General features: G+C 45.5%; 1 protein-coding gene across 1 annotated transcript in view; it reads left to right on the forward strand.

The window, feature by feature from the left end:
* The window catches only part of C10H10orf67 (chromosome 10 C10orf67 homolog), a 2,378,031-nt gene that overhangs the window by 2,019,505 nt on the left and 342,008 nt on the right, over positions 1-16,518 (forward strand). The window contains exon 17 of the mRNA XM_086939822.1: positions 13,775-13,862. Coding sequence (XP_086795948.1) covers positions 13,775-13,862 — 88 coding nt within the window. The remainder of the gene's footprint in view (positions 1-13,774; positions 13,863-16,518) is intronic.

A 16,518-nucleotide genomic window follows, 5' to 3' on the forward strand; every position in this document is an offset into this window, starting at 1 on the left:
TATTGTGTGCCATAGCATGGTTAATGCTAATATATTATATCCATCTCTTCTTCTTTCTTGCCACAATCCAGACTTGCAGACAGTGTGCCAGTGCAATTCATTAATTTGAGAATTGAGGAATTAGTCTTTACTTGACCACATAGTTTAAGTGCACATACATTTTCTTCTGTGCTTCGACTTTGCCCTAACATTTCACAAGTCTGACTACAACATCCAAGCACTTGCACTTTTCATCTAGCCAATGCTAAATTAGAGCGTATACCCAATAGATGAATACCCTCTTCAAATCTTAAATAAATGTTAAAGTAAGACCAATGTTCCCTCTAAGTTTTTTCACTTGTGTGCAGCAGTAAATGGTCTCTGTCCACTACAGCTAACACCATGTGTGTCAAACACGTGACAACTCACTAAGCAAGTGAGTGAGCACCCAGAATCACTGGTATTTACCAGAAGTGGTATCACTCAACCTTCAACCCAAGATGACACCACAAGGTTGACTCCTAGTCTGACCCTTACATCCTCAGCAGATACCTACTAATGAGTCGATAGGGTAATGAAGGACCAGAGAAAGACACTACAGAAAGTTAACAATTCACTTAGTACGTATTGTATTGCAATGATATTTATGTAGCACTTACTACCCCTAGTGAGGTGTTGAAGCATTTTATATCAGGCAGCACATTGCTCCAGGACCTAAAGTAAGTAGTTAAACTAGTGGTTGCTGTTTATTGTTGGCATTGCGTTTAGTCTTGTTCTTTCAAGGAGACTATTCCCTACTAGGTTCCAGGACATGACTTTCTAAAAAGGAGGGGTTGTGATCTTTAAGACGAGGAGTGGGCAGTTTGCACAACTACAGTAATAGAAATTATGGGAAAGGTGCACATGATTTCGAGTAGACTGTCCTCAGAGAGGAGGCATGAAGAGGATGTAAAGCAAGGAAATGGTCATTCAAACAAAAAAGGAGAGTAGATAATCCGAGATTTTAAGTCATGGTCAACATTTTCATGCAGGTTTTTAGGTACATAGAGTAGAGTTTCGAGATAGCATGCAATTCGAGGATGCAAAACTGTAGAAATAAATATCAGTGTTTACATGTAAGATAGTGCTATATTAGGCATGTAATGCAAACACAGAAGAGAGATTCTGCAAATAAGACATACCTTCTGATGTTTAGCCTTAAATGTGTCTCATAAATGATTTGCCTAAGTACCCAAGTAAAATATTTGGATGCACTTGGCTTATGGCACAAGATGGAGTATAGCTTCTCAGACAGAAGTGCATTGTCTGCTTTCCAGTAGCTGGAAGGAGGAGATCTTGACACTACAGTGAGGAGAGAGAGACCAGGCAACATTAAAAATTCCAATGTTACCTTTCATTTAACAAAGAGCTGCAGATTAATCTACCTGAGAATTGCCACGTTGTGGATGACAGAGAGAAGTGTAGCTGCAGTTTGTTTTTCAATTTGAGGACATTTTAACGTCAGAGCGGTTCTTTGTCAATCTCAGATTGCTGTGTCAGGAAGGATGACAAAAGCCTGGTGCTGAGATCTTGCACTTCTTTGTGCCCATGGAGTGGATGCTCCAGCATGGAGCCGCCCCAATGCTTCCTGCTTTGATAATCATCGCTCCGGGTAAAGGATGTTTCTTGAGGGGAACCTAAGAAAGTTAGAAGTTCTAGTATACCGCAGGGCTCAAGTAGGGAATGGACCAATGCAATTAAAGGATATGGCTTGATGTTTGGTGTAAAATATTTAATTTATAGTACTAGGAATGGAATCATTTACATTGGCCTGTGCAGGCAAGGTGCTACCTGTAGTGTGAGTGGAGCGGCAAATACTTTCTTATTGCCAACCAATTAATCAATCAATGAAGTTCATTGTGTGATTACTTAAAATCATTACGAGAATGCTTAAAACATGGAGCTATCATACCAAGAAGGAGCCTCTTCATAAAGTACTTTAAAGGTGACATTGATATATAAAAACGTATTCATAATGTTGCAATCGCTTAAAAATTATTACCAAGTATAAAAATAGGAGGTGTCATAAAATTATAATAGACTTTTCTTTTTAAAAAGTAGAACAAAATGCATGGCAATGTAGTGCAAAGTACAGTGCCTGAAGAAATACTCCAGAGGATGTTTGCGATGCTGAAGCAGTGCAAGAAAGGGGCATGATCATGCTGGGGATAGTAATGCAGCTCATGGCCACATGGAAGCATGGATTTAAAGTGCAAAATGCAGTGTCAGAGGATATGGAGTGTTTCAAAGTGCAGGTATTATGTGGGGATACAGTAGGATTCTATGGTATAATATTGCACCCCTTTCCAATATAGTTGTCCCAAAAAACAGTTTTAATCAGAGTTAATTGCAGTGATGCAGGCTGCTCTATCACAGACTCTGATCATGACTATTGAGGCAGTTGGTCATTTCTGCTCCTTAGCTGATTGCAAATTAGAGAGAAGAATTTCGCAAATTTAGCCATTTCAGACACTGGTTCCAAGGTTTATAGAAGAGAAACTACCTCTTTAACTGAACGGGTGCCATGTTATAGAAATATAGGCCTCAATTAAGTTCGACGGGGGTGCAACCAGGCAGGACATTAGAGTAATGTGTGCTAGAGATTCCCTTCTATAGTTATGCAATCAACAGCTGGTGACGGTTTCAAGCGTTCTCCAAGTTGGGCTCAATTCTCTGATTTGAAGCGGGACTAGTCTTGCTGACAGAATTTGTTTTAGGGCGTGTTTACCCACTGCCTAGTGGAGATGGAGTTTGACTGGGTTATTCAGTGTGGTGGCATTAGAGACTCATGTAGGGCTTTGGCTAGGAGGGCTTCCATATCCAATTCTCATGAACACTGATACAGTTGTTTCCTTATTACAGTTTTAATGCTTGTGTGTAGCTGATCATGTTTGGGTCACAGTTCTCTACCACAAGTTGCCAACATTCCATTGCTGCTGCTAGGTTAGTGGACCAAGGATTGTTAGCACTTATGGAGAAAAAAAAATATTGACACCTTCATGGTGGTGTTGGAGGCGGCCATTGCCTGGAAATACTATTTTGCCAGGGATGCCAAATTTTCAAGGTTTTGTTGCAGTAGCCCGAATTCCAGCCTAATCAAGATGTTTCTTGTGTGCTTTGGGAGATGGAATAGTTTCTTATAGGCTGTGCACTGGATCTTATCTAGGGCAGTTGCCAGCATGCCGGGAAATGCTTGTTGCACATAATTAAGCTCAAGCAGCAGTTTGGCAGACACCACCCTCCGTATAGCAGAGATCGTTGGGCTGTATGTAATCATTCTTTTTTTATATAAACTTTTTATTGAAATGAAGGCACAGAATCACAATTGCATTATTACAATGGGGCATAACATTCATGTAATACAGTGTTTCGACAAGTATAAATACAACTTTTAGGAAATGAGGGGTTCTCCATGTCTGGTTCTTCTCATCGCCAAATCGTCCGTGGGCGAGGTACAAATTTCTCCCCTAAAAGCATTCCAGCCTCCCCATTTTTTGTCCCACTTTTTAGGGCAACCTCTTTGTTTGTAGACCGTTTTCTCTAAAATCATACATTTGTCCATTTCTGCCACCCAACCAATTGTCATCGGTACTCTGTTGGAACCCCAGAGCATTGCTACAGCTCATTTCACTAATAAATATCCCATGGCCACCCATTGCTGCTCTATTTCTGTCAAATCTGTGGGCTCCCATACATTTAGAATTCCCTTTTTTGGTGATAGTTGGATGTGCTTTCCTAATGTGTCTGTCATTCTCCTGGTCGCTCTGGTCAAAAAAGGGCATATGTGGGGACAGTCCCACAGGACATGATAAAAAGTACTGTCTTGCACAACGCATCCCCTCGGCTACCTATTTTTGCCAGGAGGACGCCTGAGATGTAGGACCTATGGAGTATCTTTAATTGTATAAGTCGGAAACGGTGGTTTATGGCTATTTCCCTTGGGGACATTAATGCAGTCTGCCAATCATCATCATCTAAAGTTCCTAAGTCCGTCTGCCAGTGGACTCGGAGAGCTTGAAAGGTGTCAGGTAAGTTATTGCAGAGTTTACGGTAGGTGCGGGATATGGCTTTAGTCAAAAGTGGTTCCGCAAACAATCAGTCCTCTAAGGTTGAGGCATCCGGCAGGGATGGGAGGTCAGGGACATTGGCAAGAATGGCATGTCGGATTTGTAAGTATCTAAAAATCTCTCCCTGTGTGAGATTATATTTGGACTGTAGTCCTTGAATGTGAGAATTTTCCCTTTAGTGACCAAGTCTCCTAGGTTATTTTGTCCAATAATGTCCCATTTATCAAAACCCTTATGGAAGCAAAAGAATCCCAGTATTTGCGATGACCATAATGGCGTAGCTTTCGTGAAGGTGTCCGCCCACCCTAGGCTCTTATTTGCCTTGTGCCAGACAGTAACCGTGTGTACCATAGGCCTCAGGTATCGGCCTTTTCGGGTTTTACTATATAAGGCCCCCAAGTATCCCTCTCGGCCAGTTTGGTATTTTTCTAGGTGGAAGGCTAGATTTGTGAGGGATCCATGGATCCAGTGATTACCTGCTACCAGTTGAGAGGCCGAGTAATAAACGGGTAAATCTGGAAGGGCGATCCCCCCGTCATACCACCCCTTGGTGAGCTTCTGAGGGCAATACGTGGTGTTTCCCATCCCACAATAAGGTAGGAAGTTCCCCTTCTGTGGTGGTGAAATAATTGTCCGCTATGAGGAATGGGCAGTTTTGAGGTGCATATAAAAATCGGGGAAGTGCAAACATTGTAAATAGTGGTGCTCTTCCCAGGAGGGACAGAGGAAGTGATCTCCAGTGCCTCACATCTTCTTGTAGACTCTTGAGGGGGCCTAAAAGATTATAGTCATAAAACATTTTAGGGTCAGGTGTAATATACATGCCCAAGTATTTAAAACCACTCGAAGCCAATTCAACCGTATATCCATGGGGTAAACAAGGCGGGGGGCCGTGCAGAACTTATAACACTGATTTGGACCAGTTGATAGTATAACCGGCATATTTGCCAAAATTAGTGATGACATTAAATAAGCTGTTAAGGGAGGCTCTGGGGGAAGCCAGGTATATAAGGATAAGATCCGCATAAAGTGATATTTTGTCCTCTGTATCCTCGCTCCACTTTAGTCCCCTTATGGAAATGTCCCGTCTTATCCAGTAGGCTAGAGGTTCGAGGGTTAGTGCAAATAGCAAGGGGGATAGAGGACAACCTTGCCTGGTGCCTCTTCGCAGGGCAAATGTGCGAGAAGTGTGATTATTTACTCTAACTTGACCCAGCAGATCTTTGTATAGCAGTGCTACCCATCATCTGAAATGTGGGCCGAATCCCAACTGTGTCAAGACTTCGAAGAGATCGGGCCACTCTATCGAGTCAAATGCCATGGTGGCGTCTAAGGACAGAATAACCGCTTCCTCACGGATATAGGGCTGTTTACCCAGGACATTATGAACTCGTTTAATTTTGAGGGCTGTGTTATGGCCTAGTATAAATCCTGATGGAGCAAGGATGGGCGTATAGTTGTAAGTTGGGATGTGAGTAATTTGGCCAGCACCTTGGCCTCTGAACTAATCAGAGAGATGGGTCTATATGAGCCACAGTTCCCTGCCGGTTTACCCAGTTTGCGAATTACAACCCAGAGAGGCCAGTCGTTGGTTTAAGGGAAGAGTGCCTTTTTCGCAACTTTCTTCATTCATGTTTTTGAGGTGTGAGCTATCTTGAGGGCCATCCCCTTAAGGAACTCAATGGGAACCCCGTTAGGCCCCATGGCTTTTCCAGAGTTGGCAGCGAAGATAGCTTTGCTGATTTCTTCTGCAGTGATATCAACATCTAAGGCTTCCCTATCTGAGTCTGACACCATTTGTAATGTCATTTCCTCCAGAAGTTGATGAGAATCTCCAGAGGAGAATGCAGTCTTGGAGGTATACACAGCCTCCAGATGATCTGCAAATGCCTCCGCTACCTCCTGGGGGTCTGTCACCCGCCTTCCCGTACGATTTTGGGGACCCATTGAGTCTCTTGATCATGGTTTTCTAGCAATGCCCTCATTTTGCCTGCCCGTTTGCCGAGTTCATAGACTCTGTGGCGCGTTTGAAGTAGTCTGGCTTTGGCTTTTTCCCTTGCTAACGCTTTATATTCTAGTTGTTTGGTTCGTTGTTTGTGGGCAGTGGTTTTAGTGGGAGATGTGCTATGCTCCATTTCAAGTAAGAGCAGATCGCTTTCTAACCGGGTCAGTTGTTCGTTATGAATACGAAGATATCCAGTTTTTAAAGCTATGGCTCGACCTTTAATGACCGCCTTATATGCCTCCCAGATGGTGCAAGCCGAGTCTACGGAGCCTACATTTTCAGTGAAATAATGATCTGTGTGTTCAGCAAGGTCTTCTTTGATATCTGGGATGGTGCCTAACCATGGATTGATAATTGTAGGGCCTCGGACAATACGTCAGTGAAAGGTGAGTTCAATCCTAAGGGGACAGTGATTGGAGATACCCCTAGGGAGGCCTTGAGGGTGCTAAAGAACCCTATGTCGGGAGGAAAGTAAAAAGATAGTCAATGCGGAACATACTCTTGTGTGTGTTGGAATAGTGTGTAAAGAGTGGTTTGTCTGGGTTTTGCGTGCGCCATATGTCTGTGAGTCCCAGTGCTCAGGCAAAATCTGCTAAGGAGGTGTTGCTCCTGGAAGAAGGTCTTTGAGGGTGTCCGTCCAGCATGTCGTTCATAGTCGTATTAAAGTCTCTGCCCAGGATGAGAGTACCCGGAGGGAGATCAACAAGTATGTTGCCTAGGTCTTGTAGTGCTCTTTTGCCTAGGGCTGGTGGGAAATTATATTCAGTTGTTTCCCTTCCCATATCGCCTCTAGGATGGCGAATTGGCTCTGAGGGTCGGCCCAAACGTGAGTAGCTGTGAGGACTAGGCTTTTCCGTATAAGGATGCCCGTACCTCTAGAGTCTGACGTGAAACCAGATGGGCCACAAGTTTGTACCCCCATCTGTGGAAACCTTACAACTGTTTCCCACCAGGTGGGTTTCTCTCAATAATGATGTGATCATTCTTGCCTTGCTTTTATTTTGTTTAGGTGTAGGGTCCTTTTCCCAGTTTCGCTTAGCCAACCTCCCAGATAATTATAGTTTTGCACACTTTCCAACCTCAGCGAAACCAGCCATCATCTACTGAGCCTCTTCTTTGGATGTTTCCCAAAGGTCACTAATTTTGATTTATTCCCATTGGCAACAAGCTCAATCCTGACATTGTACGTGTTTAAAGCAGTAAGAGCTTTCTGCAGGCCAATTTTTGTGTGGTCTAATAACACTAAATTGTCTGGATACTGCATGAGAGGAATTCTCTTGCCGCTAATTCTTGGAGTGACTAAAGCTGCCCCAGAAAAGCCGGACCCTGGGTAAAAGTTGAATAGCAGAGAGGCAAGCACACTAGTCAGTTTTAATCCTCGGTCAGTATTGATCTTAGCAGTAGCTGTCTCCTCTGTGAGTTTCACTCATATGCAGGTCCTCATCTATAAAGTCATACCTGCTCAACGCAGTTCGGTGCAGATGTTCCACTTCTCCAATTTCTCCCATAAAATGTTCCGGGCAACTCCATCAAAAGCAGCGGAATAGTCGATGAAACCTGCAAACACAGGGAGTGATGCCTGACTTTCTGCTTGGGGGGCAAGGTATGATTGGAGTGACAATGTTGTCTACGGTTGATTGTGCAGTACGAAACCCTGTTTGATAGAAGGGTAATATGCCTTCCGCGTCTGCCCATTGTGTTAGCTCCTGGAGCAGTATGCTGGCATATGCCTAGCCCTCGATGCCCAACAGCACTATAACCTAGTCGTTTCTTGGTCAGTGCTGGAACCCTTCTTAAAGATGGGCTGAAGAAGGGACTCTGTCCATGACTTGGGACCTCTTCCAAGAGCTTACATTTGGCATAAAGTGGTGCTACAGTCGAGGCCCAAAAACTGCATTTCTTCTCTGAATAATGACCCAGGAAGGCCATTGGGGCAGGGAGCACTGTTTTTCTGATCTTCTTTTGTACTTTGCAGATCACTGATTCGCTCCATAGTGAGGGCTCCCTTGAAGATGATTTCATGGCTATGTTGGTTACATCTTCATCCTTCTTAAGATCTTGGTGAATATGGTAGTGCTTGTCCCTGGGCTCGGAATAAAGAGATTTAACGTGTGCGATCCATTCACCTAATTGAACAGAATTCCCTCTGCTTGTGTTCCCATGGCATATGATATTGATATATTGCCAAAATTGCTGATGCTTATTCACTGCTCTCAGATCAAATATTTTCATACACTTTGCCTCCTGTACTTGCCTCCTGTGCTCCCTCTACGTTACCAACTTTTCCGAGGAGAATGTCTTCATGTTACTTCTAATCAGTAGCCGCCCCCCACCTTGCGTGGAATCCATATCTTACATCTTATGGTCATAAATTTAGGCAGTAAAAATTCTAACTCTGCCTGACTACGTCAAGATTTGTTCATATACTGCTATTTGTATGGAATGTGTGGATGGCAATAGGATTAGAATGAATGTGAGTGTATGAGTGGTATTGTATTTATTGTGTTTGTATTATCCAGCGTTTCTTTCTTTCCTCATTTGTAATAATTTTTTTGGTACTTGTTGCAATATGTATTTTTCACAAAATAATATATACCAAAAAAAAGATGAAAATATTTTTAAGAAATGAAAATGAATAAACAAAGAATGGTGAATTTATAAGAAATACAAATGAAAAACAAAAGAATGATGAAATAAAATACTAAAATGAAATTCATTAGTTCTTATGTTATTGTTGTGCATGAACAAAGTAAATATATGTAAACCATGTTTAAAATGAAAAAAGAAAAGTATATAGGTCTTGAGAGAATTTTTTCAGCATTGGTTACTTTTCTCTCTCCTCTTTTCCCTGACCTCAAAGTAACGCCAGAGGGGTCCCCTCCTATATGTATCAGCTGCCTCCCACCTCGCTTGATCACATGGACTTTGTTTGGGGAAAACACTTACACTATTTGAACTTCAGCGCCAATGGAATGCACCGCTGGCATTGTGTATGTTGCACTTTTGTAAACTCTGCTTGAGAAGTAGCCATAACAAAGGTAGTAAGAATTTGACTGCCTTTAAATAGATTTAGAAGTCAACAAGGGCACCCATACGAGTCAGCAAGGCACCTCGGGGATCGTATTTATGAAAACAACAGTGGTCCCATGCATAATCAAAATTCAGACAGTAATCAATATAGACACAATGGCTACTATATTGGTTTTGGACATGTCCAGCCGGACAGAGGTCTCAATCTTTTTACTTATCACACAAAATCAATAAGAATTTCCTTCAACAATTCTATGTAGTGGCGCACAAGCCTGTACCCTAACACATACAGATTGGCATGGTGAAGAATGTCGCAAACAGAAAACACAAGGCTCTTAGGCAAAAGCTTCAGATTCCTGTAAATAATAATGCAACAGGAACATGATCTCAGCATGAAAACACGGAATAAAGGCCCGAACCGTCCAAGGCGAGGTGCAGATAATGTGGGCGTGAGGCACACTCGACAAATGAGTGTCCTGCACAGGCCAAAACCTGTGCCAACTGCGGGATCCCCAACCATTTTGTGGTGGTATGCAGAAAAAGAAACCGATGGAGAGACCCAAAAAGGCAAAGACGACCCTCAAGAGCTGTGCATCATTTATCCATCACAGACTCAGCGCAGCGAGAAGAACCACAAGGGGCCAGTCAACGGTACAAGGGGCCTGAAGACTTGTCCATGGATGAAGATAAAGTGGAGGCTTACCTCATTTCGTTCACATGAGAACTCAAGCTCCACAGAAGACCCCCAACCAACATGCGTGGTCAGGATTGCTACATCCAAAGTCAAAGTAATCATCAACACGTGAGCCTCTGTGAACATGATGGACCCCCAGCAGTATCACCGCCTCCAGCCCTGGCCACCTCTCACAGCGTCCCTGACACTCAGAGGGAAGATATCAGTACCGGTGAAATCCGAAGGACAGGAGGTGATGACAACGATCCACGTCATAGACCGGGAGGCTGACACCCTGATCACACCAGCACACCAGGAGGACAATGCATTGGATCAGTTTCCCAAGCTTTTCCCAGGGCTGGGGTGCCTCAAATGTGTCCCCATCAAGCTATACATCAACAAGACAGTCGCCCCTGTGGCACTAGGACACAAATGGATCCCGTTCTAACTGAGGCCACTGGTGGAGAAGGAACTCAAAAAACTAGAACAGCAAGGGGTAATTGAAAAAGTCTCTGGCCCAATGCCGTGGATGTCCCCGATGGTAATCGCAGGGAAGCGCAAACAACTGGGAGCGATACGGCTGCGTATCGACATGAGGCTGCTCAACTACAGCATCAAGCGCGAGTGCCTTGTCACTCCCATGATGGATGACATAATTTGGGACATCAATGGATCCAGCTGGTTTTCGAAGTTAGATTTGAATGGCGGGTATCACCAGCAGCTTTTGGCGAAAGAGAGCAGGTACATCACAACATTCAGCACGCATCTGGGGCTGTGGCAGTACAAACGGCTACATTTTGGAATATCGTCAGCGGCCGAAGTATTCCAGAACTCCATCCATGAACTGCTCTCCGGCCTGCCCAGGGTCCTCAACGTCAGTGACGATATCTTGATACACCCTGCCACCGCCGCTGACCATCTCAAACACCTGAACAGCACTCTATGATGCCTCAGCGATAATGGCGTGATGCTGCATCAGAAAAAAACTCTGTTCTTCCAACACTCACTGGAGTTCTTTGGGTTCATTTTCAATCGGGAAGGTATCCAAGTGGATCCATGAAAGTCTCAATCAATCCGGAGCTCACCTGCCCCTACCATGCCCACAGAGGTAAGAAGCTTCCTCGGCATGGCCACCTACTGCGAGAGGTTCACCCCGGGCCTCACAACCCGGGACAAGCCACTACGGGTGCTCACAAAGGCCGACCTCAACTGGAAATGCGGAAGACGCAAGGAAGAAGCGTTTCAAACATCAAAGATGCCCTCCTGGGAGAAACCACACTTGCCTATTTTGACCCGGCGAAGCGTACTGAGCTACTGGTGGAAGCCAGCCCAGTGGGGCTAGGAGCAGTGCTAGCCCAAGAACAGGAACCAGGGTGATGGGCGGCCCTCTCATTCGCCAGCATGTCTCTGACCCCCTTTGAAGCCAGGTACACACAAATTGTGCGAGAGGCGATCGCCATCAAGTGGCAACCACTTCCACCTGTACTTGAGTGGCCAACTCTTCACCGTAGTAACCGACCATCAGCCGTTAGTTCCACTCTTCAAGTGTTCTTCCCCTCACCTGCCCCAGAGGATCAAGCAGTGGGCTATCCAGCTTCAGCCCTATCAGATGAAAGTGGTCTATTGACCCAGAGCGAAAAACCCTGCAGACTTCTTATCGCAATACCCCCTACCAGGAGAAGAACCGGACAACGCAAAAGGGTCAGAACAACATATCCAAATGATCTTGGTCACTGCGTGCCCCCATGCAATGACGATTGAAGACATCAAGAGGGCAGCCGAGCAGGACTTGATATACACCCGGACTCTCCAGGCTGTCCAAACAAGGTTGTGGAAGGACTACCGCTAACAAGCTAACGCAGGGGCGTCAGAAGACTGGGAAGAACTGACTAAGATTTGGAGGGTGTGAGGCAAGCTGAGCGCCACTCAATATGGAGTACTTCTGCGAGGCTCACGCCTCGTGATACCACAATCACTAAGACAACAAGTCACCCAGATGGCCCACGGCGGTTACCAGGCACCACCAGGATGAAATCCCGGATGAGGGAAAAGGTCTGGTTCTCATGCTCAAGGCAATGGTGGAGGACTTGGTCCTTCACTGTCATGCCTGACAGATGACCAGTATGCCTGCTCCGGTGATCACTGAAGAGGCGTGCACTGACCCATGGTCACAATTGAGTATGGACTTTGGGAGTTTCCCCTGAGGGAGAAGCACACTCGTCCTGGTGGATGCTTGCTCAAAATATCCGATAGTCGCAACTATCCCCTAAACCTCCTTCACTCATGTGGCGCCCATTCTCGAGAAAGTATTCGCGACTTTTGGGTTCCCCACAGAAATTCAGAGTGACAATGGACCGCCGTTCCACGGGTGTGAATTTGCCACATTCCTCAACCAGTGCACTATTCATCACCGACGGATCACTCCCAGTGGAACCAGGCCAATGGGGATGTGGAAAGGTTCATGAGGACACTAAACAAAATGCTACGAATTGCTACAGCCGAACAAGTGGACCCAGAGCAGCGCCTCAACTCATTCTCTGGGAGTACCGGAGCACCCCACACTGCGCAATACTCCAAACACCCTGGGTGCTCATGTTCAATGGACCCTAGGGAAACCTGATCCCCACGTGTCCTGGGTGGAGGCCTCCACCCCACAACATCCAACACACTCAGGCACAACAGGAGCTACGGAATGACCAAGCCAGCGCCAAACGCCATGCTGCATCAAGGTCCCTCCTGCCCAGAACTACGGTATTCCTCAAGGACCAACTACCCAGCGGGAAGTTTTGAACAACCTGGACAGTAGTGGCCAACAATGGCACCATTGGGACTGCCCGGAGAGGTAGTGAGGAGATATCACACAACATATCGTGGTTCAAGGAAGTCCCACCTGCACCAGCCGATCAGGATGCCTTGATACCTCCAGACCCTGAAGGGAATACCCTAATCCCTACAGGTGAAGACCCCGGAGACCTGGATCCTGCTCAGTCACAGGTGACGCCCCAAAGTCCTCTGCCAACCATGCCACTGCAGGAAGAACCACCCATCCGAATTCACCCCATTGCTACAGCCTCAGGCCGAACCTTCGGCCTAACCAGCATCTGTAGGAATTTGTCTGTTGAATCTCAGAGACTGCCATCAAAAGATCCATGGTGCCTACTGAACTTAAGAGACTGCCGTCAAAAGACCAATTTGGGGAGGGATGTATTAGGACAGTGGTCTTGTCTCCCGGCATGTTAGCCGGATGTAGGGGCACGACATCTGCGGCGTGGCCTGTGGGGTTTAATAAAAGGTAAGGAACCGCACATGGTTTATCTCCCGACTATCACCCACTGTGTGTGCCTCGTTAATGTTGTCTGCCCCATGTAATAAGTTCTCATGTGTCCGGCCAATTGATCCAACGCAGCAAACTGCAGCATCACATCTTGCATGCCCTCGTTTCTCACTACCACATCCTGTCCTCCTTATCACCTGCTGGTTAGACACCACATACCGTATGTATGCTCGCACTGCACTTTTGCATGGGTGACAATCGCTCCATACCGAAAGCTTCAACCTTAGCCTTAGTTCTCTGCTTTCTTCTTCCTGTTCCCTTTCTTGGCCCTTCATCTCCATCTTCGTAACCCCTTTCTGAATTGCAGTGGCGTATTCACAAAAGCCAAACAACCTACAATAACAACATATTGTAACATACCACACCATCCAAACATAGTACTTTTAGCGGGCACATTTGTGAAACAGAATCTCTGCAACCATATATTACAGCACATATTTTCATAACATGCTTCACGTCATTAGGTGCTTCTGTTTTGCATTTCTAGTAAGATATCCATGCCTGTGCTTTTGTTTTCTTTGTTAACCATGACTCACCAGACTCTTTGTGGGGATTGCATATAATAGCAAAAAAGCGTAAACGTTTGATTCATTTGGACATTAAAAGCCACGCGAGAATTGACTCTGTTTTATATTTTATCTCCGTAGTATACATGCACTCAAAGATGAAATGTTTCTTAGACAGTCACTTCAACGCCATGCTGCAAGTGTTAATAGGATGTCTGTCAACTATGCGGTAGGTGGAAGGAGAAATCACTCCGTTTTCCTATTTTTATTGCAGTGCAATTATTGCTGTAGTCAAAACCAGGCTCTGCCGACTCTGCCGAGCAAGCCCTTGTTCGTGGGACTGAGGTGTGAAGTTATATTCTGCTCAAATACGATAACTATACAACTGAGGCTGCAACTGATAGGAAAGAAACAGCCACTGAACCAGAAACCAAATCAAAAACAGCAATCTACACCCAGACACCCTCGATAATACAGCTGGCTAACAGCCTGAACACGCTAGGACACCAGGTAGCACACCTCTACAAGATCCTAGGCCCCAAACACACCAAACTTAATGACAAGGTGATAAACTTCTGGGGGGAGGCAGCAGGTCAAGCACTCAGTGAGGACGCTAGAGCAGAGCTATGGAGGTCCACGAGTCGGAAAAAAGTGACGGCCACACTGAACCAGACAAAATTCTGGCTGATACACAAGGCATACTGGACACCAGCCCGATTAGCCACCGTAGGCATTAGAGACAGCGACGTGTGCTGGAACTGTGATAAAGAAAGGGGAGACTTAGAACACCTCCTACTAAAATGCCCAAAAATCAAGGACTTCTGGGGGAAGATCAGAATACTTATCCACGAGATCACAGGCATAGACATACAAACAGACCTCGCAAGCCTGGCCCTAGGGTTCACGTCCCAGGCAATCACAAAGGCAGAGGACCGGGACCTCATTGATCTTCTGCTAACAGCCGCAGTCAAAATAGTCCTAACTAACTGGAAGGACACATCAAAGGCGGCTCCGCAGGCGTGGCTCAACTGGGTCACGTTCCTCAGGGGGGCGGACAACATCACAGCAAAACACACACCGAAAATGCACAAGCAGTCGACCATGTGGGGGTCCCTAGACCACTACCTGTCATCACACAAGCCACCGTAGGCGTGAGCAAGATACATCTGAGGGCGCTTGCTGTCACAGCTTTGTGATAACAGAACACCGGGCACATCTCCTACTCTATCTATATCTTTCTCCAAATAAAGAATTTCAGAAATAAAAAAAAAAAAAGAGCAATCTGATGTGCACATGTTAGTGGGTGAACTGGGAAAGGTAATCTTTGCTAGTGAGCTTCCTTTCCAAACAACCTTATACGTATATTTTAGTAAGAACACTAACAATCATTTGCAATGCAATAGTTCTCGCATTTGCAAGAGTTGGAGCTGTTGGCATTGTAAATGAGAATGCCCTTTATTTATGTGTATTGAAAACCTGCAAGCAGTGCGTAAACACGCACTTTGTACTCATAGGTGTTGCTTAGGAGAAGCAAGACTGGCAGTAACTGAGCCTCTTTTACTGCCAGCTTTGCTTCTTGGAAGCAAGGACTATAAGTACAAAGTGCGTGTTTAAGCACCACTTGCAGGATTTCAAAACACATAAATAAAAGGCCTTGTAATTTACAATTCCAATGGCTCAAACTATTGCAAATGCGAGACCTACTGCATTGCAAATTTGCGATTATTGTTATCCTTGCTTGGCTTGATGCAATGTTGTATATCACTACTCAGAAAATCAAACCAAATTATATTATACATTGCATTTCAGTACAAGGTATAAGCATTAACGGTGGGCGGCCAGCTACGCTCCGTCTGCGGAGTGTGCGTAGTGCCGCCTACTCCGCATTTTGCGGAGCTGGCGGAGCCAGGCGGCACTACGCACGCTCCGCAGACGGAGCGTAGCTGGCCGCCACCCGCCTCCCTCCCGCCCTCCCTAAATACTTTGAAATAAAGAAATGAAATAATTTAAAAAGCACTTACCTTGCCGCCGCTGCCCGCCGCGTCCCCGGGGCTCACTATCTTCCGTCTTCCGTCCGCTTTACTAATGCGCATGCGCGGGCGGCCGCGCATGCGCATTTTCACAAGAAAATGCGCATGCGCGGCCGCCCGCGCATGCGCATTAGTACGGAAGACGGAAGATCGCGAGCCCCGGGGACGCGGCGGGCAGCGGCGGCAAGGTAAGTGCTTTTAAATTATTTGATTCTTTTATTTCAAAGTATTTAGGGAGGGCGGGAGGGAGGCGGGTGGCGGGGCTGTCGGCCAGTGGTGTTTGCGGAGTGGGGCTACGCGGAGTGCGGAGGTGGGCGTAGTTTCTCGCCCACTTCGCGTAGCTCCGCGAAGCCCCACTCCGCGAACTCCGCCCAGGGTTAATAAGCATGCGAAAAGTATAAAATGAAGATAGACGGTGAAGTGTAAACCACCTTGCATAAATGATATTGTACTTGGTTGGAGATCACTATGAAAATGTCACACAGGAATCTGCAATCTGATATACATATGAGTGGTCTTTACTCCCTGGGACGCCTTAAAGCCTCGGAAAAGGTTAAATATGTGAAGCAAAACAAACAAAACCATTTGTTGTTTTAAACCCAACGCAATCATATTACATTTCAGGATACAGTTTCATAAGAGTTTTTGTGGGACGGTATTACTTATTTCAAAATCTACTTATTTTATAAAACACTGAGCACTTCATGCAGTAATGACATATGTTGTTCAAATGCTAATGAAGAAATCTGGGATGCTCGCATTAAGAAACGCTGCCAAAGCACATTTAGGCAGCTGAACATAGGTTTTCATTCCAAAGCTGACAACACCCAGCCTCTATTAACACTAATATGAAAA

The sequence above is a fragment of the Lissotriton vulgaris genome, chromosome 10 (assembly GCF_964263255.1).
Source record: "Lissotriton vulgaris chromosome 10, aLisVul1.2, whole genome shotgun sequence".
NCBI lineage: Eukaryota > Metazoa > Chordata > Amphibia > Caudata > Salamandridae > Lissotriton > Lissotriton vulgaris.